The following is a 25736-nucleotide window of genomic DNA, read 5'->3' as shown; positions in this document are numbered from 1 at the left end:
TCTTGTCATTTCTCTAAGTAGTTGTCAGGAATAGTTCTCCACACTTTCTGAAGGACATTCAAAGCTCTTCTTTGGATGTTGGCTGCCTTTTGTTCTCTTGTCTGTCAAGATGATCCCACACTGCTTCAATAATGTTGAGGTCCGCGCCCTGGGGAGGCCAATCCATGACTGACAGTGTTAAATTGTATTTTTCTATCCAGGTATACTTTTACTGTATTGGCAGTGTTTTAGGGATCAGTGTCATGCTGAAAAGTTAAAATGTTGCCAATCAAAAGCTTTCCATATACTATTGGGTGTTGGATCAAAATCTGAATGTTCTTCATTCATAATTCAATCAGTTTTGACAAAATCTCCAACACCACTGACTGAAATGTGGCCTCAAACTATATTTACAGTGTACACTCATGTACTGTTATTCCTCTCTCCTGACATGCTGATGTCAATTTGAACCAAAAATTTCTAATGTGGATTCACCACTCTATAAGAACTGTTGGCACTTATTTTCAGTTCTTGTGTAATTTGGCATACCTGAGACTTTTCAGACTCCATGTTTCCCTTCCTTGAGAATTACTTCTTGACAGCCATCCCTCCACTGAGACCATTTCTGATGAGACTTGTCCAGTTTCCCAGTTTCCTCTTTTACAGCTATAATACACACCATGTTTTCAGCTAATCACTCACTTGTTGTTGAAAAATTGTATTTTATGGCTGTCAAATTTTTGACAGATTCAACTAAAGGAATGGGAACAAATTATGTATATTATTTCTAACCTAGGTTGCCTGTTATGTGTAGACCCAGCACTGCTTTATTGCTTGAGTTAGATGCCTTTTTAATGATTGAATAATTCATAGACCAGTGCTAAACTGCTTCAAAAACAAAAAAAACCATTCCCCTGAAAATGGTCAGGTACAAAGACTGGACTGGAAATAAGTGAAAAAGCTGCTAGTGTCCAAAGAAAAACTTTGAAAGACCTTCAGAAAGTCTGGAGAACTGTTGCTCGAGACCACTTTTAAAAAATTACAAGAAAATCTGGCTTCTTAAAAACAAAATGTAAAGAAATGAGGGGTAATTTTTGCGCTGTACTGTGTACTTTACATAAGATAAGATAAGATAACCTTTATTAGTCCCACACGTGGGAAATTTGTTTTGTCACAGCAGGAAGTGGACAGTGCAAAAGTTATGAGGCAAAAATTAGAATACAATAAGAATAAATACAGTACACAACTGTACAGAATAGAATAAAATAAAATACTATATACAGTAGAATAAAATAAAAATAAATATACAATAAGATAAAAATAGAATACAAATACAAATACTATATACAACTGAGTAAAAATACAACGATGACAGAAAGGATTATTGCACTTAGTATTATTGCATATGTATGGATGTGTGTGCTTGATCAGTTAAAGTCTTTATTATGGAGTCTGACAGCAGTGGGGAGGAAAGACCTGCGAAATCTCTCCGTCCCACACCGTGGGTGCCGCAGTCTCCCACTGAAGGAGCTGCTCAGTGCATGCATGCATCTCGGTGTCATTTACCCAGCTGCAATCAAAACAAGAGAGAGAGTTCTGGTTCATTCTCATGGCAAAATGAAATGATTGAAGCAGAAGATGTTATTTGCTCTGGCATGAGGGCAAAGAAATCTAGCAACAAAATAAACTAGATGTTGTTGAGCTAAACCCTTCTAGAAGAGCATGGGTTTATGATGTTTCTATATGACTGTGCAAAAATGTAGCTGGACACTTCTTTATGTGTGCGCATACCACATCAGGCTATTTTGCTACCAGATCCTAGTTCATGTGAAAGATCAGATGATCACAGAGCATCACAGAGCTTGTAGCCTTTCTGGTCCCATACTTCTTGTTTGTGGTCAGCTACAACAAACAGCCTAGTGTCATGATGATGTCAGTTTGGCTACAACCCAGGGCTAATCAGCTTCCCCCCCTCTTTGTTGTTTCATGGAGCTTTCAGAAGGCTTACAATTTAGCAAGAAGTGATTTACTGCAGCCCAGCACACTCTGAAATTCCTCTCTGTATTCCTCCTCACATGTGTAGATTGTTTACGGAGAAGAGGAATTCTAGAGGGATGGCGGTCCGCAAGGGGCTTGGTTGCTATGGTTACTAACCCCTGAGCTGGGTTCCATTTAGCAGGAAGGAAGCTAAATTATTTGCAGACAGAAATGAGAAAGCTCATGTAAGGAAAGTGTAATGAGTGAAAAACCTGTAAGTGTGATATTTGCCCTTTAAAAAAAAGTTCTTTCAAGTCTCCTGTTTAGGAGAAATTGGATGACTAAATTTCAAACATTTGTTTTAATTGAGTTGGTGATGAGAGAAGTATGCAGGTATGTAATACCAATTATATAGAAACACAATACAAGGTTATGCAATTTAAAATTTTGGAGTGCAAAAAGGTTTTGCACTCCAAATTTTGCAAATCTTTTTTTTTTCTTTTAAAAAGTATCTTGATTATTAATTAAGAAAAATCAAAATTGGTTAAAAGATATAGTGTGAATGTTAAAGAGGGTTAGAGGTAGTGTTATATTTCTAGTTGAACAGAAGTAAAATGTAGCGTCAACTGAAAATATTACTTGAGAAAATACTTGTTTATATTTCACTGCTGTCTTTAATGAGATGTCAGATAAGTACATTTCAACATGTTGCCATATCTGTTATATTTAATAGCTCATACTTTAATACCTTTTAGAAATGTTGTTAGATTTCCTTATAAAAATTTTAAACTGATGAGAATGTGTTTCAGAAAAATGAGTTACTGTTGTTTTGTTTTTTAAACAGGCTAAGCTCCTGATCTGTTGTTTTCATATGAAACAGTATCAGTGAATGATTTATTTATTTTTTATTCATGAGCAAAATATAAGTGAAATCACCATTTAGGATCACTTGCAGTGTATTTCTTTGTCTGTGAATCAATAAACAATAATATTTACATATAATATGTGATACATTCCTATGGCATTACAGCAATTTTTTTTTTCTTGGTTAAGTATGCATGGTCAGCTTGTAACAATGAATATAGTTATTTATGTCAGTGCTTTCCTGCAATATTAAGGCCAGAAGAAAAGATAAAGGTGTGACATTTTGCTTAACTTTCTTATTTCTGGGAAATTACTGGGATCTATGGAACCATTTTAAACTGAATGAGTGAAATGCTTTTTTTCTGATATTCTTCTAATGCCTGTATTCTTTTTGTTATCTTTCAGACCACATTAACAGAGGTGCAATTCGGACCAATGAAGTTATTTAAAGACCCACTTCAGGTATCGTAAAACAATAACTAACATGACTGACGCTCCTGTGCTTGAGTGTTTGAAGGCCTTCCGCGAACAACACGAGTGCTCCAGGAAAATATTCATGTCCATTCATTAAGAAGCTTTTAGCTAAGTTGTAAAGCAAAACTTGGTGTGACTGTGAATATTTGGTGGAGTTGTTTTTTGCATTTTAGTATTTAAAAACTTTTGCTTGGAGTTTGGTGGAAATTCTTAAAGACCCCACAGCATGTCCCATGCAAAGATTCGAAAAGAGGAGAGATGGGCATTAAAACTGTTAATGGGCCTATTGTGTGCAGTACACCCCTGGGTTGTCAAGGCAACAAGGCCAAACATTTGTGACGAAGAGCATACCATAATGAACAATGCACATTATGGAACAGCTGCACAGAGGGTCCATGGACCGGTTTCATCGCTGCCGACATTCTCAGATGTTCAGTGGGTCATTATACAGTTCGTGTGCGTTCCCTCGCCATATGTCGCTGCTGTTGTATAAAACCTCAGAAACGTCAAGCTTTCAGCCATTTACGCAGTGTGGTGTGGTCTTTTTGTTTGTTTTTGTTTCTTCAGGGGTTTTGACATTTATTTTATTGTTTTTATTAGATTTGTTTAAGCAGAAATAAGAATTTACTGTCGTTCTACCCAGTAGAACATACACGGATTATGAAAAGAGGATAAAGTGAAGTGGCTGCAGAAATGCCTTAAAACTGCATTTTTGCTAGTAGCTAGCAGGGGGCAACTCATCTGGTCCCAAAAAGTAATTGTCCAGTTGTATAGAAGGTTTTACAGTCGCATGATGTATATCTGTCCGCCATCTTGGACGTATGACAGTGTAGGATCTCTAGCCACATGGGCCTAGAGACTGATCGTGACCCCCTGATGGCGGAAAGCTAGGGAATAATTTATGTTTGCCAGTTGGCGAAGAACCACCTATGATTGCTTTGGTTGCTAGCATGTTGCAATAGTTTGCATGGAAGACACTGATTTGTCTGCAAACACTTGCCAACTACTCTTCAGGCAGTAGTGAAACTGAAAAGTGTGACACAAACCTTGAAACATGTTTGCTGCAGTGCTGAGGCACTGTTTTTAATGTGAAGGCAAACATTTCCCATTTCGGGTTTCTATTTTTTGCTACTGCTCTGCTAGTGGTTAGCAAGTGTTTGCAAATAAGTCTGCATTTCTTATGCAAACTACAGGTGATCACAGAAATCTGCTAACAGCCAAAGCAATAAGATTGAGGTTTTTGGTGCTGCACCTAAGGTGCAACTAAGTTTACCTAGCAACATTTAAGGAAACCCCTGTAACTGTTGGTTGCAATGACGCCATGCAGGAAATCTCTATAAGAAAGCGCTCAAATGTATTGATGAAATAATGAAATGATATTCTCAGTTGCTAGTAAATCATGGCTCTGCATACAAAAGAATACAAGGTTAAGCTATGTATGCTTTAGGGTGTGGCTACAAGATCAGAGTGAACCTGCATTGTCCCCAGGCTTCTTAGTCAGAGTCACCCTGTGCTTGTCACACCCTCTTTTAAAAGGCCAAAATGGAGATGACTAAAGGACTCATGTCGAAGCCTCAGACATACCGCATGAATGAAAATAGACTAGTTGCACAGCTGGGGCATAGCATGTAACATGGTGCATTTTTACAAAAATAAAATTGCAACAAATTCTCATAACAGTGATGGTTTGAAGGTGCTGGATATATTAGAAGTCGTGCATTGTAATGACACATATAAGTGCACAGACTGCTTCATTGTCTGATGCGCTCCACAGTGACCACAGTAGGAAAGCGAGGTAGAGAGATATCCCCTTCCTGTTTTTGTCACTCACAGCTGATCCTGTCATTCCCTCCTCCTCTCTGCTCCTCCTCTTTTCTCGCGGTCCACAGGATCTGGCCGGGCCCTCTGTTTTCAACAATGATGTTTTCTAGACTGAGTGATCAGACTCTGCCAAACCGCTCACTACCCCCTTCAAACTATTTTTTCCCCTCTGGATGTCATTGTCTGTCTGCTACTTTCTCTTTCTGGTACATCTGACTCTTTGGAGCATGAGCAGGGTATCCTGATTTTCAGAAAAAAATTTTCTTTAAATGTCCTTTAAGATTATAGATTTTATTTTTCCCTATCAGCTGTAACTGGTTTTGTTATTATAAGCAAGGCATATCTGTCTAGGCCCAGGAAGAATCCCCTAAGCAGACCTTATCGTGGCCTATATTGCCCCGTTCTTCCAGCTCTGCAGGAATGTTGACTTTTCTACCAACATCCCAATGTGGAATTCTGATCTAATTCCCTGTGCGTACCGAACATAGCTCTAGGATTCAGAGGTGATGTATTTATGACCCGGACACTTAATGCCGCTTGTAGGAAAAATGCTCACATGAGAAATATGGCTTGGATTGGCAACACCTCTCTCAGACATAAGGACTCAGTGCTTCGAGCCTGAGGCTATGTTTTGCTACTTAAATAATGCCATGCCAATTGTCAGCATGAATGAGAAAGACAACTGTCCAAACAGCCAATCCTCTATCCCCTCATTGTGTGGAGGACAGAGCTTCTACTTTTCTCAGCAAAATCAGGTCTTTGTATCCTAACTCAACCTTACAGGTGTGATGCAAACTTAAAACTGCAGAACAAGCTTTCTTTTCTTTACGTTCACACTGCTCCCTGCCAACAGTTGGAGATGACGTCTGTTTGAGAGGGTGACTCATGAATCTACTCTTAGTGCGGCACTGCTCTTGGAGGCAGGCCTAATGCTCTGGTCCAGTATTTGCGCATGTAATGGGGTTATTTGAAAGTACGGTGGCAGAGAGAGAGAGAGCCTATTCTCAGGTTTGACGATAGCAGCAGCAGCTCGTTGGGCCACAGCCTTGGCAGACTGGTGGAGGGGCCCACAGCCAGTGAAGGCCACCGGGATTAATTGTGCTATAGCTCATGGCAGCAGACAAGAAAATCTCATGCATCTGAGTACAAGCTGATCAATCAGGGCCTACCCACTGGAGACCTGAGGTCACACTGCAGGCTGATTGTGGTCATTTGCATGTGTCATTCAAATGTGACAGTGATGTTTTGACAATTCGGATCCCAAATCCCTGTAGCCATTTTAATTTTTTTATTTTTTTGCTACAGAACTGATGATATAGGGCCAGGGTACATCATTTGTGATTAATCTAATTTCCTTAATGGAATCACAACTTCATGACGATTTGCACGGGACTTCTCCAGGGTTGTGCAATAAATCTTTTCAGATTCCTTTTAATAATGCAGCTACTCTGTAGTTGTCACACATCCAACCAGTAGAGCATAATTTCATAGACTCACTTTGTTAAAAAAAAAAAAAAAAAAAAAAGACTGATTATATGAATCAACAGAATCATTATCACAATTCTTTAGGTCAGATGTTTGAGTGCCACAGTAGATTTAGTCCATAGACTTTATATAATGGTATTGTCCTAATTACTCCCTTACTATTTGGATAATATCAATTACTAGTAAAAAAAAACAAAACCCAAAAAACCCCAATAATATTTGAATCCATCATGGCGTCACTCAATGGTTTTTGAAGTTCTGTTCCAAAACCTTGAGGGTGGCACTATGGCTGGCACCACCTTACTTTTAGAACCAGGACTGACAGCCACTTCTCGGTCCTTAATGTTTCGTAAATATAAGCCACGATGAATTTTACACAGCAGAGATGTTTAACAAGTGTCCGGCACTTTAATGTAGACTTATCATTTACCCACCGAAGGTTGCCACTTGCATGCTTTTGTCTTTGTTGTCCATGCTAGCAAACAGAGTGTAAAATCTGTTTGCATACATCATTTCTTACTTAGGAGACTCTTTTAATGTGTTCGTTTTTACCCCTCCTCATTTATTATTACACTGGAATATTAACTGTGGTACTATTAGATGTCTTTTATATTACCATATGTGCTTACCCGTGTCTCTTTTGCAGGTACTTTTAGTTTTTGCCAAAGAGGATAGTCAGAGTAATGGCTTCTGCTGGGCATGCGAGAAGGCCAACTTCAGGTGCAGCATGGCGCGAACGCCGGAGTCGGCTCTTGAATGCTTCTTGGAGAAGCATCATGACCTCGTCATCATTGACCACAGACATTCCAGACACTTTGACGCTGAAGCACTATGCCGGTAAGCAAGCTCTCCCATCATCTGTTTCTTTGAGTGATGCGGTGTAGTGATCTGCAGCTTTGTTTTGTCCAGTATACCCGCACAGCTCTTTGCAGATGGTCAAGTATCTATTCCTCTTGCCATTTCTTTTTTTTATTTTTTAAAGCTAGATGTCATTTAGCATTATTGGTGATATGAACATTGATACTTTTAAGCTGAGCTATCAGTGATTGACCAGTCAGGAGTTGAGTTTGCATTCAAATATCACTACCTCGTAAACTGTGACCATTTGTTCGGGCCATTACTTACTGAGCCACTGACTTATTGCTATTTTAGCTGTTTATACCCAGTTTCCACTAGCTTCACATCATTTACACCTCTTTTTTTTAATCAACTTTTTCCATTACTTTTTTGCAGACTGTTTAGACATGCTTTGTAAATTGTTTTTATGCACTCTAGATCGTAGGACCGAGATAAAGTTGTGCATATAAATTTACTTAATCACGCTGTGATTTTTGTTTTAACCAGCACAGCTGAAGTGAATTTGTTAGTGGCTGTCCTCTAAGGGCTGTGACTGAACAATTATGGAACTACTTTTCATGTGTTACAGTGCATTTGGTACAGCACTGGTGATTATGACTCTATGTGGGGGTAAATGGCCAGCTCACTTTGGGTTCCCCGGCTACCACTGCGTGCTACCTAGTGGAGTCATGTCACTGAGAAATGAGCAGTGACTGCCTATACCACTCTCTATCTTTAGCCTCTGCTCAAACCAAAAACACATTGACAAACATTCATTTGCCCTGCCCAGCGTGTATGTTAACCCTATTCATTTTGGCCGATCCATATGTTCGGTGTACACGGGAACTAAAGGGCCTTTATGACCACTGGCTGGGGAAAACCACAGGCGGATGAGTGGCCCTGTACACTGCATTCTTTCAGAGGCCTCTGCCCGCTCATAGAGCTCCACCAGTGGGCTCTGCCTGCCTGCGAGAATCGGAGCGTGAAAAACTGAAAAATACATTGATTTGATGCCATGGGCTTTTCCACCAGCCTGCTTACCAGCTAAAAGGCTCCCTCTGTTTACATTCAGGTCAATTAGAGCAGTAAACTCTTCAGAAAACACTGTGATAGTCGCCGTTGTGAAAAGGTATGTAATCTCTTTCTTCCTTTTCGTCACTGTTTGAAATGATTGAAAATGCTTGGCTTGGAGCAGGTCCGTGTAACCCTCTGATGTTCTTTAAACAACTGTTTGTCTTGTCGATGTTTCGGTGCTTACACATGCTCTCCTTTTAAGGCCAGACAGAGAGGAAGCCTCTGTGATGCCACTGATCAATGCTGGCTTTAATAGGGTGAGTGACTCTGTCTTTAAATGTGTGTCTTCTACCAAATGCGTGCGTATTGATGTACTGATGCGTTTTAATCTATCGGTATATAAGGCCGGAGTCCAGATTTGGACTGTGCATGAATTGCAAGTGGGATTTCTTTTTTTGCCTTTTACCTGTGTTGCTCTGACTCTCAGAGATATGTGGAAAATGCCAATATGATGGCCTGCTACAATGAGCTGCTACAGTTGGAGCATGGAGAGGTGCGGGCACAGTTCAAATTGAGGTGAGTCACGCCATATCGGTGTGATGTCCTGTGCTGTAGTTAAATACACAGTGCCCTTATTTAAATGCTCATGCACTGAGAGCAAGGCATCGGAAAGAACATGCTGACTTTCAATCCCAGTTTTAACTCCTGCTACATTTTTCTTGAAAGTTAGTAAATGTTAAGCTACTTTTGCATTTCTTAACAATAATTCTGGTGCTGTTGTGTCTCTACACAAGGGCTGGCAATGCTATTTTCACAGCTCTAGAACAAAGCCAAGAGGCCATAGAGATCACTTCTGAAGATCAAGTTATTCAGGTGGGCTTTTGATAAACTTTTGCTTCTAGCTCAATTTTTGTCTCTCTCTCTCTTTTCCTGAACTTCCCTTCCGGTTTCTTCCTTTCACAATCTCTCCTGTTTAAGATCCTGTTTTCATTCCTGTCATCTGAATGACCCATAATACTATAGCCTGTGTTCTCATATTTACATATACAGTAGTATGTGTAGTATGTGCGAAGGTCTCGAGCTACCCCTCATTTGTTTATATTTTAATTCCAAGAATCCAGACTTTCTTGTATTTTTTTTAAGTGCTCTTGAGCAGTAATTCTCCAGGGTTTTTGAAAGTTGTGGATACACATACTGGACAACTCAACATCTAAAAAATTGAAATTATGTCTATAGGAACTTTGTTACTTGCAGCCTGTTGCAAAAAATAGATAATTTGTTCCAGTTTCTTTAAATTAATCTATGAAAAATGCTAAAGATTACATCATTTGACAGACATATTATTTTTGCACTAACAGGGTGATTCCCAAAGACCTATAAACCAAAGATTTTGCTTACCTTGGCATGGTGTGCAGTGTTTCCTTAGAAAAGTTGAGGAAACTCAATAAGTAGAGGAGAAAGAAAGAAGAAGGCCTAAAAGAAAAGGCTACAGCAGATGGACAGTATCTAAAGGTCATGTCCTTTAGAAAAGGCAAAGACGAAATCTATTTTTCAAGGGGGTAATAATAAGTCATAAATAAACCTATTATAATTATGATTATAAAAGGCCATTCTTAAAGGAGGGAAATGGGAGGGAAAAAAATTAACCAAGAACTGGACTGAAAATCAGTGTTTATAGAGTGATCAATCAAATTTTGACATCTTTGATTCATTTTAATTAATGATTTAATCACTGAGCACAGCCTTGATTTTATGTTTTTAACTGAAACTTGGTTGGACCAAAGTAACAGTGGAGCTGTTCTCATCGAGACGACCCCTCCTAACTACAGTTTTATCAGTGAGGTCAGGGCGAGCAGGAGAGGAGGAGGGGTTGCTGTCTTATTTAATGAATCATTTCAATGTAAGCAGCTATCTCCTGGAATTTTTCAGTCTTTTGAATATGTGGTTTTACAGCTGAAGGCCCCATCCAAAGTTGTGTTTCTTAATGTTTACAGGCCTCCCAAATACTGCACAGACTTTTTTAATGACCTTAGTGAACTGCTGTCTGTGATCTGTGTTGATTTTGACTGTGTAATTATTGCTGGGGATTTTAACATTCATGTGGACAACCCTCAGGACAAAGGGACTAAAGACCTGAGTAACACTCTGGGCAACTTTGGGCTGACTCAGCATGTAACAGAGGCCACACATAATAGAGGACACACTCTTGACCTACTGATCTCCAAAGGCCTGAGCATTTCAAAGGTTACGGTGTCTGATGTGGGCCTGTCTGATCATTACTGTGTTTTCTTTGAAAGTAAAATCTCAGCCCACACAAATATATCAACAACAGTGATCACAAAACGGTGTATAACTGAACACAGTAGTGCAATTTTTAACCAGGTCTTCCCATTAACACCTGACCTGCCCAGAGGGTCAGTCAATGAGCTCGTCAATAGCTTCAATGCTAACATGTTAAATGTAATGGACACTATTGCTCCCATTAAGGTGAAGGTTATCTCTGGAAGGAAAAAGTCTCCATGGAGAAACTCCACACTGGTGAAAAATGAAAAAAGAGAGTGTAGGAAAGCTGAGCGCAGATGGAGAAAAACAAACCTCCAGGTTCATTATGACATTTATAAAGAGAAACTTCACAATTATAATTTACAACTGAGGAATGCAAGGAGGTCCTACTTCTCTGACATCATCACTAAAAACAGCCATAATGCTCGGGTCTTATTTTCTACAGTTGACAGGCTAACAAACCCTCCTGTGTCAGTGGCAGCTGAACTTCATTCGACCATGGCCTGCAATGACTTTGCCAAATTCTTCACTGAAAAAATCCAAAAAATTAGACAAGCAATTGGTACATCAACAGCAGATCCAGGATATGTACTGTGTCCACCAAAAAACTGTTTAAACACCATGAAACAGTTTCAACCTATTAACAGCAAAGACCTGGAGGACATCTTAGGTCAACTGAACTCCTCCTCCTGCTGTTTAGATGTCCTGCCAACAAGTTTTTTTCAAAAAGGTCTCAAAGAGTTTAGAGTCAGACCTGTTACAGATCGTCAACTTTTCTTTATTATCAGGTGTGTTTCCAGAATCACTAAAAACTGCTGTAATCAAACCTATACTGAAAAAGGACAATCTTGACAAGACACAAATGAACAACTACAGGCCGATCTCAAATCTCCCGTTTTTAAGTAAGATCATTGAAAAAGCAGTTTCTCAACAGCTCAGTTACTTCTTAAAACAGAATAATTGCTACGATGCCTTCCAGTCAGGTTTTAGACAGAACCACAGCACTGAAACCGCTCTGACCAAAGTGTTTAATGACATATGTCTGAATACAGACAGTGGAAAAATGTCAGTCCTAGTTTTACTGGATCTCAGTGCAGCATTTGATACAGTTGACCACAACATATTACTCAAACGACTGGAGAACTGGACAGGTCTTTCAGGAACTGTACTAAACTGGTTCAAAACATACGTAGAAAACAGGAAATACTTTGTATCAATAGGTAACTTCACATCTGAGCAGACAAGTATCACATGTGGAGTTCCCCAAGGTTCCATCTTGGGACCCCTTCTGTTTAACATCTACATGCTCCCACTGGCACAGATTATAAACAACAACAAAATAAACTATCACAGCTATGCAGATGACACACAAATATATATCACAATGTCACCAGGAGACCGAGGCCCTGTACAGGCTCTTGGTAAATGCATTGAGGAAATCAATGACTGGTTGTGCCACAATTTTCTCCAGCTAAACAAAAACAAAACTGAGGTAATAGTCTTTGGCGCCAAAGAAAAACGATTACAGGTCACCAGAGAACTTCAATCTATACATCTAAAAACCACAAACCAGGCGAGAAATTTGGGTGTAGTGATGGATGCAGACCTAAACTTAGAAAAGCACATTAAGACAATAACAAAGTCAGCTTACTATCACCTCAAGAATATATCAAGGATAAAAGATCTGATGTCTCAACAGGACCTGGAAAAACTAGTCCATGCATTCATCTTTAGTAGGCTTGATTACTGTAACAGCATCTTTACAGGTCTACCTAAAAAATCAGTCAGACAACTACAGCTCATTCAGAACTCTGCTGCTCGAGTCCTCACTAAGACCAAAAAAGTGGACCACATCAGTCCAGCTCTGAGGTCCTTACACTGGCTGCCTGTCCGTCAGAGGATAGACTTTAAAGTTCTGATGCTGGCCTATAAAGCTGTGAATGGTTTAGGACCAAAATACATCAATGACCTCCTGACCCAGTATGAACCATCCAGATCCCTCAGGTCATCTGGATCCGGTCTTTTATCAGTTCCCAGAGTCAGAACCAGACACGGAGAAGCTGCATTCAGCTTTTATGCTCCTTATATCTGGAACAAACTCCCAGAAAGCCTCAGATCAGCTGAAACACTCAGTTTATTTAAATCCAGGTTGAAGACTCACCTGTTCTCAGCTGCATTTGAATAAAGCACCAAATCCACACTTTAAGCTTAAATTTCAAAACTTACATTTAACTACTGATTTTATCTACTGTTCTGATTTTATCTGTTTTGATTTTATATACTGTTGTTTGTTGTTTGTTTGTTAATTAGTTAGTTAGTTTATTTGCTTGTTTTAATCAATTTTAAATCGTGCTTTTTATTTGTTCTTGTTTCTAATGTCTCTGTAAAGCACTTTGAATCACCTTGTTGTTGAATTGTGCTATACAAATAAACTTGCCTTGCCTTGCCTTGCCTTAAGAGTTCAGATTGTGTTGAAGGATAAAAGGTGGTCATACCAAATATTGACTTTCAGCCTCATTAGAACTGTATAAACTCTGTTTTTCCCTTTATATACTGTGTTTCCATGTATGTTTGCACAGGTTTCAATAAATTGCTCCACCTGTTTCACTTTTTTCCTGGCAAAATATAAAGAAATTGGGGTTGCTCAAGACTTTTGTATCTTGTATCAGTAGAGGTAGTGGTCTTAACTCATGGTCCATCTTTTAAACAGCAGACAACAGTCTCTTGTTGCCTCTCCTTGACAGTATGTGAATCCTGCCTACGAGTCCATTATGGGCTACCAACAAGGCGAGCTAATAGGGAAGGAAATAATAGAAGTGCCTAAAAGTGAGAAGAATAAGCCTGATCTCCTTGAAACGATAAACTCCTGCATACGCAAAGGAAAGGTAAAGTGCATTTATCAAATCGTTTTATCGTTCGCATCTCACATTTCAGGTCATACACATTTTTTTTAAATGTAGTTTACTTCATCACAGACTTAATTTCATCAGGCAATATGTGAGGAGCTTTATTTCTGATTGGTTATACATATACAGTTTTGGCATGTCATGTGTGTGCTGTAAGTCTGCACCACCGGTCATCCAGTACCTCCGTTTCATGTGCATAAGAGCAGCGGTTGATGCCTGTGCTGTAATCTCACTACACAGAGAGCGAAGGTCAGTCGCAGACAGGCTAACAGCAGGAAGGGTCTTTTCAAGCTACTAAGGTAGTCTGTGTGGGGGGGTGACATGAAACAAGAGCACTGGACTCCAGGAGCGTGCCCCTTCCCCATTAAAGCAAGTGGCTGCCATCTGACATACACTGACCCACCTCCCCCCCTAATCTGCAGCGCAAACACCAACCGAGCTCCACACCTATTTATCGGATGTTTTCAAGTCTTATATTTTCAGTTTTTGTGATAAATGGTTAAATAATTGGTCACATGACTTATTTTTATGTTTTCCAGGAATGGCAGGGGATCTACTATGCCAAAAAGAAGAATGGAGACAGCATTCAGCAAAATGTGAAGATCACACCTGTAATTGGGCAGGGAGGGTGAGTGGATGTTTTGGAAATCTTGCTCCTGTAGTCTGATTTAATGTAAATGACCTGTTCAGCAACAGAATGATTACACTGTAATGATTATTGAGTTTAGGTTTCTCTTTTGTGTTAATATGCTTTTGTCTTTCACAGAAAAATCAGACACTATGTGTCTATCAACAGGCCTTTAAATGATAATAATAAGGTGAGATGTGTTTCTAGTTGTTAATGAAGAATGATGTGAGCTTTTTGCTTTTCATCATGTTGCTTTTCCACTCTGTCCATGCAGACTGATAAATCCAGTGAACGTGTGCAGGCAGAGTCTCAGACAGGTGAGGTCCATTAAATGCTGACCATATCCTCTGTTCAGTTAAAATTTGTGCCAGAAGTCACACAAGGTTCGAAGATTTGATGGCCAAGCTGCTGGTCATTAGAAAGATCAACATACAGTGCTTTTTTTTTTTTTTTTTTTTTTTTTTATAAGAATACATGCATTTGGGAGTTTTGTGAAGTCTTACTTTGGAAATATTTTAGCAAATATATTGCACCATGCCAGCAAAAATTATTGCTTTCTATAATCACAACCCAAACTTTAAACCTTAGATTAACAGAGTGTGCAGTCCTGCTTTATCTAGCTGAGAAATATCTCACGAGGAATGATTGTTTACCTTGAAAAGGTCATTCATATTTTCACTTTCTCTCAACTGGACTATTGTTCCTCGTTGTATTGTGGACTGAAGTGTAAGGCCAATTCACAGCTGCAACCGATATCAAAATGCAGCAGCTTGACTTCTGACAGGCAAACAAAACGGGGATCATATCGTTCCTGCTCACTGCGAAAAATTGATTTTGAAAATCTTCCTTCTTGTCTGGGAAGCCTTACAGCTACAAGTAAAAGTTGGTGAACTCTTTCAGATTACTGGAAAGTGCAAGTGACATTTAGCATACAGACAAACGGGGGGAAAGTTCCTACTGTTGATAAATTCAAATAAAATTCAATGATAATTAATGAAATAAACAAACAAGAGGGTGTTATCCAAAAGCACTTTCTGTGTAGCTAAAACATGATGAGATCTTTTCCCCTGATAGACTACTGTTGATCTAAAACAGTTTACAACCCCATCAACAAGCTACACCATTTTCTTCATTGCCTTAAAAACACACACTTCTTTTTTCTGTTGTTATTTCAATTATATTTGCATGTTTGAAATAAAATTATATCTTTTTTTAAAATGGATAAAAGTACAGATTTCTACATACTGAGAAATTTCTTCCTCTAACCAAAGATCAGTCATATTCCTGCCACATCTCAATTTTGTCTGCCTGCATTTGCTAATGAAAGGTGTTTTCTTCTCCCCAGACATACAATCCAGTAAGCACAAAGACCGGAGGAAAGGCTCTCTGGATGTAAGATCCACAACATCTCGAGGGAGCGATGGTGAGCGTGAAAGGAGACAGATGATGGAAACTCTGGGCGTTTCGTGTCAGCTTATGAAACATTCCCTATTGTCTGTTTACATCAATTGTTGATTGGATACACACACAAACACACTAATTAGAAAGTGGTTGGGGAAAACTGCTGCCTACCTAACTTGTGCTTGAACTACACAACTTTCACAGTTTGCTGAAAATCAATGTGATTTTTTTTTTCTCTCTTCTTCTTCCAGGGAGCTCACAGCGAAGGCACTCGTCAATGGCTCGTATCCACTCCATGACTATAGAGGCTCCCATCACTAAGGTGGGTACATTTCCTTCCTTGTCCCTGTCAGCCTCCATCATATGATTAGCACTTTGTTTTGATGTTTTGGATCTCATGACTGAACTCTTGGATTATAAAAATTGCCTTGACTGCCATGAGCACTTTTCGAAGAGCTACCAGCACTGAGTGTAGAGGTCACACACACTATGTTAAGAGTAGACAAGCTGATAAAATACCAGATTTTATGCACAAGACACTAAAACATGTTGGACGGGAATGACCTGCTGTTTTACTGGTTTATGCCGTTTGCAGGCTGGATAGTCGGAACAGAAAAAGTCCCCAGAGATGGGTCATATGACACACTGCTGTTCCTCTGCTGTATCATTTGACTGTGTAGTCAGTCCCTGTAGGCGTCATCCTCACCAGAATAAAGCGCTGATAGAACTGCGGGTACTGTGTGTGTTTATATGTGTGTATAAGCGAATTAACTGGAACTTCTGTTCTTGCACATGTTTGCTGACCTCGCCCATAGGTGCCCATTGCTAAAGCCGCCTCAACCTTCTGAGTAGAAATGAAAATATCTCTGCTTTTGAACTCCTATTTAAATACTAATTTACTTAAAGAAACATTTTGATATTGTACTGTTATTAGTTACTGAGCAGGAGCAGGTCATACAGACATATGAAAAAGAAAGTACAACCTTGACAGAGGGTGTACTATGTATCAGGAGATAAAGAATTATCTGTTCCTCAGCAGGTTTTGAAATTTGGTAAACACAACCCCAGATGGAAAACAAAACGTGACATATTAGATGGTAGCAGTATTTATTTAACAAAAACTAAGCCAAAATGCAGAAGGTTGCATGTGAAAAACAAAACAAAAGAAAACCTACATGCATGCTTACTTCTTACACAGGAAGATTGAAGTCCCAGTTTTGGCGGTTTACTGGTCTGGAGCATTCAGGTGTGCCAAAGATGAAAGACATCCGCAGTGATTGTAGAGAAGCAATTGTTGCTGCTGTGACGCTACATTGTGTATTATAGCTAGAGGAGTGCGCTGGTAATCTGCGAAACTGATGTTTGTTTGGTTTTTATTGTTTTTATTTTTTACAGAGGATCCATTTACTTTTCACAAATAAACAAAATTTGTACATTTCCAATGAGTCATCTAGCTGTATTTGTGACCCTTTTTTCTTTCCAATTTACACGTGTGTATGCCTGAAACTACAAGGGACAGAGCCTTTTTAGTCTGGCCCCAGAGGCTTTCAAATGGCCCAAATAAAGTGATGCTAGTTTAATGTGCATTGTTTGAAACACACTTTTATTGGAGAATTTATGATTATTTTGAAAGAATTTCTTTATTTTATTTGTACTTGGTTCAACGTACATGTCATTAATAATCATCATGTTTACAGGGGGACTTTTTACCTCTCCTGTATATACTACATCATAATAATAATAATAATAATAATGACGATGATAATACTTACAATATTTCATTACACAGGTAATCAACATCATTAATGCAGCACAGGAAAGCAGTCCTATGCCTGTTGCTGAGGCCTTGGATCGGGTACTGGAGATTCTAAGGACCACTGAGCTCTACTCTCCACAGCTGGGAACCAAGGATGAAGATCCCCACACAAATGACCTTGTAGGCGGGCTGATGACGGTAAGTCGCAGATCCTTTAAGAAGTTTGAAACAACCCGTTTCCTCCATCTGCCAATGAATCAGTTCCTATATGACGACTCTTGAATAGCCAGGATGCCTGCACTATGAATGCCCACGATGTGGTAACGTAAAAGCAAGCATTTTGGGAACGTCCTTGAATGTGGCTCTCGTATTTTTGCAAATATATCAATTCGTATTTTGGGAGACTGTAAGAGAGCAGGAGGCAAAAAGCGACTCACAGACAGCAATGGTGAAGAACAGAAGTAGAAAGAGTGCCAAGTTGGCAGTCTTGGCAACAACTCCAGAGGAAGTGTTAGATTGTCCTTTGTGCTCCTGTAGGCTGGAGAGGAAAGCCCACCCCACCCTTTCTTTCTCCCCCCGCTCCCTCCCTCTCTCTCTCTCTCTCTCTCTCTCTCTCTCGCTGCACACATGAACCTTTTCCTCTCGACTCCACAGGCCTGGAAACATCCTGTTCTTTGGATCCGATGAATAAGCATGGCTTTACTTATATATGTCCACTGCGGAAACACAAAAGCATAGAGGTGTTGGTCCTTCGCCAGAAAGATTTATTCTGCATAGGTGATAAAGCTAATGGAATCCGAAAACCATGAGGTGTCTGTGATTAGAAGATTATTTATACACAATCGTACTGGTTTATGAGGTGCCTAGCTGAATTTCTGCTTTGCTGAAATGATAGGTGTCCAGTTTGTTACGGTGAACGGGATGCTGGCTCTGAACTTAAACCGCCCAGTGAACATTAAGAGAGGAGCTGTCATTTTTCTGGGTGAAGAAGTCTTAAAATAGCCAGCATGTAGCAGAGGCAACGCCACCATGAGACAATGCGGGGGTCAAAGATGAGCCAGTCTCCTCTTCCTTTTTCACTTGTGAAGTAAACATTTCACTGTGTGACACACACCCATGGACTCACCAACACCCAGTAGATATATCTAGCATGGGAATGACTGGATGATAGAAGTCAGTAATTTTCATTGCTGGCGAGTTGGAGAAAGAACTTGAAAGTTGATGTACATAATGTTATAGATGAATTCTTTTGTGTTGTTTTTTTTAAATTATTATTTTCCATCAATGTGTCGATCGTGCCTTTGTCGGCCATGCTGACTTTGGCTGACTTGGGAAATTTGAAATATAGTTGAGCAGAGACAGACCAACTGCTACAAAGTGATGGGCAACAGGTGAACGGCTTTATATGTAGATAGGGCTCAAGGTGCTATGGCGACTCAGGCTTTGCTTTGAGTTGCATGGCTGTCCTGTTAACGAGCAGGGAAAGCCAGCTGATCCGCATTGTGTCCAAAATGTCATGGCGGTCCATTCAAGAGCTATTTATAATATTTGTAAATTACCTTTCAAATTCTTAACACACAGTGTGTTCAGCACAGCTGGTACAAATCACAGTCCTAGCAGAGCCGGATCATTACGCTTCTCACCACGTGTTTGATTATTTGGGTGATGAAGTGTTACCCCACTGATAAGCTCCATTTGCTATCACAGCATGCATCAATGCCCAGAGGAAGACAAATGTCATGATGAAATCATTCGATGCAGATTATCTGACCTGCGAACATAACTTATCACAGTGTTATTTCTGACTCGGTCAGTTCAGAAATATGTTTCTCTTTTGACTGCGTATTGGTGTCATTAATAAGCTCAATTTGGCCATGTCATCCCTCTTTGTGCGAGTGGGGAAAGTGGTGCGAACTGTCGGCTTAACATGGCCTTTAAAACATTGTGTCACCGCAGCACAGATGGAAGAACACTCATAAAGGCAGGAACAACAGGTCTATTTCTACATTTGTCATTTTTTCTTCTTTCTTTTTTGCACTTCCTTAAAGAGCTGTTGAGACCAATCCAAAATCCAACCACCTGCTTCTTATTTAAATCACATTAAATGCAGGTGATAGCTGACGTTCATCTTTTGAACATGGGTTACTGGGACTGCTGTTTTGGTTTAATGATTTACTGGCTCTTTAACTACCAAATTAAAATGACTCATAGGTTGTGTGTAGATAATATTACATTTTTAATTTTTTTTTTATTATTTATATTTACTATTGGCATGGAGATTCCTCCTGACTTGTGGCTCATTCATGTCATTCATGCTGTTTTGTGAGTCGCTAAAAACATCTGTGATGGCTGAATCCAGATGTTCAGGCTGATCTGGCACAGATTTCTTTAATGTGTGTGTGTGTGTGTGTGTGTGTGTGTGTGTGTGTGTGTGTGTGTGTGTGTGTGTGTGTGTGTGTGTGTGTGTGTGTTCGTTCCAAATGGCTTAATTTTCAAAGATAACTTTTATATAACATCTAATGCAAGCGTAAACTCAGAGCATCCTAAGAGTTTCACTCTCCAGATAATTTTGACAGTACGCCGCAGCATTTATTATAGAGGTGATGCTGGTGCTCCTGACAATGAGCTGAAGTCTTCAAGTTGCGCTCTGAAGAAAGCTAAAGGATGGATTTATTCATTCTGTGCATGCATTTTTTCAACTCTTTCTCTCCACCTGCAATCCCTAAAGCTCTTTGTTTCTGGTTTTCAGGATGGTTTACGCAGGTTGTCAGGAAATGAATACATCTTTTCCACCAAACGTGAGTTTACAAAATGCATAATACAATTGTGACACAGAGTACAGATTTTTCATTACATTTTCTTTCCAGCTTGGGTGTATATTATATAGTTTTGTACATTTTGTGTATTTTGTATCTTATATTGTTCAACTGCCTGAATCTCTAAAAAAAAAAAAAAAAAAAAAAACAACAACATCCAGTTCCCTTCTTCCCTTTCCTCTTCATTTGAATTCCTCCTTTGTCATGTCTTCCTTTTCCTCACAGAGCCCCACCATCTCCCCAGTCACCTGACAACTCCTCTGTCGTTAAGCGACATCCCCCCTCGAATCGCCCAGACCATGGAGAATGAGGACTCTTGGGACTTTGACATTTTCAACTTGGAGGCGGCGACCCTGAAACGGTGAGGCTGAACCTGTTTAATGCTGCAGGATTGATTTGTGTGTTTTTTGGGGGGGGGGGAAATAAAAAGAAGACTCGCGATGACAGCTTGTGTTAAAGTTTCATGTTCAATCATCCCACAGGCCTCTGACCTACTTGGGCCTGAAGATCTTCTCCCGCTTTGGGGTCTGTGAGTTCCTAAACTGCCCTGAAGCCACTTTGCGCTCCTGGCTACAAGTCATTGAAGCGAACTACCACTCGAGTAACTCCTACCACAACTCTACCCATGCAGCTGATGTCCTGCATGCAACGGCCTATTTTCTCTGCAAAGAGAGGGTCAAGGTAAATTAATAATGTTAGTTTTAAAACGTATATTACAAATTAAGCTCATATTTCCTAATTACTTGTATCATTTAGAATTAAAAACAATGTTCACTTGTGGTTTATTTGAATGATCTTCGGTCAGAACCAGATGCTATAGATGGATAAAATAGTTTTTTAAAGCTTCAGCAGCCTGCCCTACTTTTGTTTGCAAGAGTTCACCATTTCTGATTTTTGGACCCAGACCTCTACAAGTAACTAAATGCTGGAAGGTAACACAGTCAGACAGAAGTCTCAGCACGGTCTTGGGTGTCACTTGTCTTGTCTGAGTCTACTTTATCCTAAAAAGTCTTGGTTTTGTCCATGTGTGTCAGTAGCTCAGTAACTGTTGGGTGATGTGCAGTGGCTAAAGCTGCTTACCAAACAGTCTATTTCTGAACTCAGTGCAGTGATCTTTCATTGGCTTAGCCCATAAACTGTGAAGTTATATCACCATGGTTAATAAATCCCTTGAAATCTGCAGGGTTAGCAGGTTTAAAATCTGTTATGTACTGTTGTATAGCATACTCTTTAAATGTGTTAAATATACCTCAAATCAAAAGTAGAACAAAGCTTAAAAAAAAAAAAACAACCCAAAAACCAAGTGCTTTAAAGACTAAATGATTTTTGTTTTCTGGCTAGCATTAGACATGAAATGTGTATTGATAAAAGAATAGTGCAAAAGTCTTGAGCCACTCCTCGTTTCTTTCTGTTATGCTTCCAAGGAGTCAGACTTTCTTGTGTTATTATTTTTATCATTATTATTTTATTTATATTTTTACAGCAGCCATATTTTACTCCATTTAACACTGACCTTTGAATCAGCTCAGCATAAAAATGCATCTAGCTTAAGCAATGAACCAGCATTGTGTCCACACGTAACAGACAAGTCAGCAAGCAGTCTGTCACAAAAACAATATTTTTTCCCACTTTTTCAGTCGAATCTATGAAAAATATCAAAGATAACTCAGTTTGATGGACATATAGCTTTTCCTCACCAACACGATGATTCCCAAAGAACTGTTTGCTGAAATGTTCTTAAAAAATGTGAGGAAATTGGACAAATGGGAGGCAAAAGAAGAAATGACAGCCCTAAAAACACTATATAGATGAACAGTTTTTGAAAGTCATGTCTTTAGGAAAGAGGAACCAATCCAGCAAACGATCTGAGATATAAATCTGAATCCTCAGTTGATTCATTTCCTGCTCACTGAAGTCTCATCAGAAATGGTCTCAGTGGAAGGGTGGCTGTCAAGAAAGCTTTTCCTAAGGAAGGGAAACGGGAAGAAAATTACACCAGAACTGAAATGAAAATCAGTGACCACAGGTCTTAATAAATGATGAATCCAAATTGGAAAATTTTGGTTCAAATTGTTGTTGTGTGTACGGAGGAGGTCAGGAGAGAGGTACAACAATGAGTGTGAGCAGCCATCTATAAAACACGGTGGAGGTTCTCTGATGGTTTGGGGCTGAATCTCAACAAATGTTGTTGGGAATATAAAACTGATGGAATTATAAAATCTGAAAATGCTTTCAGATCTTCTATGCAAAACCAGCTGGAAACATTGGCTTCATCTTTAGCACACTGCCAGTGCAGTAAAAGCAAACCTGGGTAGAAGAACGCACAGTGGAACAATATCAGTCATGGATTGGACTCCCCAGACCCCAGATCTCAACATTGTTAAAGCAGTGTGGGATCATCTTGACAGAGAACTGAACAAAGATGGAAATGTTTGTTATATAAATGTTATAATAGTAGAAGGTTATACTGTGCCAACTGTTAGTATAACTTATCATTCACCTGATAACGGTTAGGCTATTCAAATGCCAACCTTTAACTTCATTGGCTTCTACCAACAGCAAAGTCTGGATCCCATTGATGAGGTGGCCGCCCTGATTGCTGCTACCGTGCACGATGTGGACCACCCAGGCCGTACCAACAGCTTCCTTTGCAATGCAGGAAGCGAGCTGGCCATCCTCTATAATGACACAGCTGTACTAGAGAGTCACCATGCCGCACTGGCCTTCCAGATCACCACGAGAGATGATAAGTGCAACATCTTCAAAAACATAGAAAGGTAGGAGATTTATGATGTGGCCGTCTGTGCGCTTGCTTTTACTGCCAGCAGCTCTGTAAAACACCACAAGTTCCCCAAACATAAATGTATTAGGTGTCCAGACTTTAAGCTTTTTCCCTAATAACTGAGTTAAGAGGAGGAATTTTTAGGATGTAGCTACATTTGAAGCCTCAAGGCCTAAATTAGTTATCGTTTAGACAGCTTGATGTCTAGTATAATCTGCTGTCACTGTGTGCTCAAAGGACTAATATTTGCCACACAGCCTTTGCTTGCACAGAGTTGGAAAACTGATTACTAAATTTCTATTTTGGGATTAATTATTTATTTCAGTTTAAGTGAATTTGCTGACTTTTGATCAGATAAACCATGATTCCAGGTATTTTATTTTACGTTTTTTTTTTTTTTTTTTTTTTTTTTTGCACGCTCTACAAAATCTTTAGATTTTGCAACATGCAAGGTCAGGCTCATTATATTTAACATATGGAAGCACTTTGAGACACGCACATGATCTGAAGTATCATAGGACTTAAGTCTCCTTATGCACTGATGAAAGTGATACTGTGTGTTTGTGTGTGCTGACAGCAGCAGGGTAGTAATGTGATTTGAGTCCCAAAACAGAATAGCTCACATTTGCTGGTCCCCTCCAAGGGGGAAGGTGAACAAAGCATTCATTCATGGCCACTGTCACTGTAGTGAAGGGGAAAACTGTTCACACGGGTTTCCAGGCTATTTACCACACTGTCATCTCACTCTCTGTTTTCACTTCTCCCCGTCTTTCTCTCCCTTACCCACGTGATTTCTGTCAACACTTTCTCTCAAGGAATGAATATCGAACATTACGACAGGCCATCATTGACATGGTGCTCGCAACTGAGATGACCAAACACTTTGAGCATGTCAACAAGTTTGTCAACAGCATCAACAAACCACTGGCTGCTCTGGAGGAGAATGGGGTGAGAATGAAACTGGAACACTCTCAAATGATTTTTAATATAGATTTCATACCTGTGAGGAAATATAATTTCCCTTTTTTCCCCTTTCCCCCCTAAATAAACCAGATAATGATACACCAACAGTAAGCGAGCCACAGTGTCTTAAGGGCTTAGGGAGATGATGATACTGGTGTTTGCTGTGGTACAGATGTCTTTGTGGGGGGAGAGTTTTGCAACTTGCTACCATCTTTCTCATCCCTGTGTGGAATGCTCAACACAGACATTTAAAAGCTGTATTGCTTTTTTAAGTGTAGGATTTTTAGAGGGCTTGTGCGTTTGTGTCTGATGTAAAATGTGATGAAGGTCAGGTTTGGTTAATAAAAGAGTGCCTTGAGGGAAAAACATAATATCGTTTGACTGTAAGACAAAACACAAAGATCGGGAATAAAATAACTCTGCTAGGGGAAACGGATCTTCTTCTGCAGGTTGGTTTAACATTACTCTCAGTGAATTCAGTCTTGTAACATAAAGTACAACCCATATGTTGTGACTTCATGAAGATTGCTGTGCTCATTTACATGGAAGTGTAACGCATAATTAAACGTCTAGAAGACTAAACCCTATCAGCTGCCAGGGCTGCTCTTTGTAAAGACATATCAGGTTATTCGTGAAGTAGTACACTTGTAAGGTGCTGTTGATTTTAACTAAAAACTTGAATTTGAGTTTATTTTGTGGTAAATGTTTGCTTTTTCTTTTCTTCTTTCCTTATATACAGGGAAACAACGATGAGGAATCTGTCAAAAGCGTCTTGACATCCCCCGAGAATCGCATCCTTGTCAAGCGGATGCTGATTAAATGTGCAGACATATCCAATCCATGTAGGCCTCAGGAGCTCTGTATAGAATGGGCTGGACGAATCTCAGAGGAGTATTTTGCACAGGTGATTAGAAGGGGCAAAAAATAACATGGTGTTGAATGCGTGTGGATATGGATCCAGCAGGAAGCAGCTGTAATGTGTTTACTGGGATTGATGACTCCTTGCGCTCTTATCTCTGATGCAGACTGACGAGGAGAAGAGACAAGGTCTACCGGTGGTCATGCCTGTGTTTGACAGAAACACTTGTAGCATCCCAAAGTCCCAGATTTCCTTCATAGACTACTTCATTACAGACATGTTTGATGCATGGGACGGTAAGTCTGCACAGCATGACATAAAAAGTACTTTTATATCTATATTTGTGTCAATTCCTATGCATGCACAGGACCAATATTCGTAGGAGGTTCAGTTATTCGCTGTAATGTGATTAGTTGGCATTTGTCTTTCACTGCCATAATAAAATTCTCAGTGTTATTAGATCACAGCAAGCATACTCGGTGTTTGGTGCCATCAAACATGGCCTTTTGTTGCCTTGTAAAGAAATTAATCCAAAGGCTTATACTGTAGGCAGATACACTATAGATGTTATCATCCTGGTAAGCTTGCTAGTGTTGTCTAGCTTGGATGGATTGGCACGCCCGTAGACTGTTAGGGAGCATCGCATGCACATAGATGTCTTCTAATTAGTGCTAACTCACAAATAAAATAGTCCTACATTTTCACACAGCCATGTTATTATCAGATAATCATTAAAAAAATGCTGCAAAAGGCACCGAAACCACAAACACAGTTGAGAGGACTAGTTCAGTGACTTCACTTGGTGACACAGCTTGCATTGGCTGCTGTAGCAGTAGCCGTGCTCTATATCTGCTTGTATACCAAGAGGTTATTCACTTGGGGTGGGCTGTG

The 25736-nt window shown here is 39.6% G+C and overlaps 1 protein-coding gene across 1 annotated transcript in view; it reads left to right on the top strand.

Annotated features, from left to right (window-relative positions):
• The window catches only part of pde8a (phosphodiesterase 8A), a 54467-nt gene that overhangs the window by 25543 nt on the left and 3188 nt on the right, over window positions 1-25736 (top strand). Inside the window, exons 2-21 of the mRNA XM_004543454.5 lie at window positions 3226-3282; window positions 7247-7437; window positions 8510-8566; window positions 8714-8768; window positions 8939-9027; window positions 9246-9324; window positions 13479-13619; window positions 14180-14268; window positions 14407-14458; window positions 14543-14585; window positions 15614-15691; window positions 15921-15991; window positions 17459-17623; window positions 20175-20223; window positions 20467-20602; window positions 20724-20922; window positions 22801-23018; window positions 23839-23971; window positions 24726-24890; window positions 25012-25141. Coding sequence (XP_004543511.1) covers window positions 3226-3282; window positions 7247-7437; window positions 8510-8566; window positions 8714-8768; window positions 8939-9027; window positions 9246-9324; window positions 13479-13619; window positions 14180-14268; window positions 14407-14458; window positions 14543-14585; window positions 15614-15691; window positions 15921-15991; window positions 17459-17623; window positions 20175-20223; window positions 20467-20602; window positions 20724-20922; window positions 22801-23018; window positions 23839-23971; window positions 24726-24890; window positions 25012-25141 — 2197 coding nt within the window. The remainder of the gene's footprint in view (window positions 1-3225; window positions 3283-7246; window positions 7438-8509; window positions 8567-8713; window positions 8769-8938; window positions 9028-9245; window positions 9325-13478; window positions 13620-14179; window positions 14269-14406; window positions 14459-14542; window positions 14586-15613; window positions 15692-15920; window positions 15992-17458; window positions 17624-20174; window positions 20224-20466; window positions 20603-20723; window positions 20923-22800; window positions 23019-23838; window positions 23972-24725; window positions 24891-25011; window positions 25142-25736) is intronic.

Source organism: Maylandia zebra, linkage group LG1, assembly GCF_041146795.1.
Source record: "Maylandia zebra isolate NMK-2024a linkage group LG1, Mzebra_GT3a, whole genome shotgun sequence".
Taxonomy (NCBI): domain Eukaryota; kingdom Metazoa; phylum Chordata; class Actinopteri; order Cichliformes; family Cichlidae; genus Maylandia; species Maylandia zebra.
Note: the sequence above shows the minus strand (reverse complement) of the source record. Positions and strands in the feature narration are given on the sequence as shown.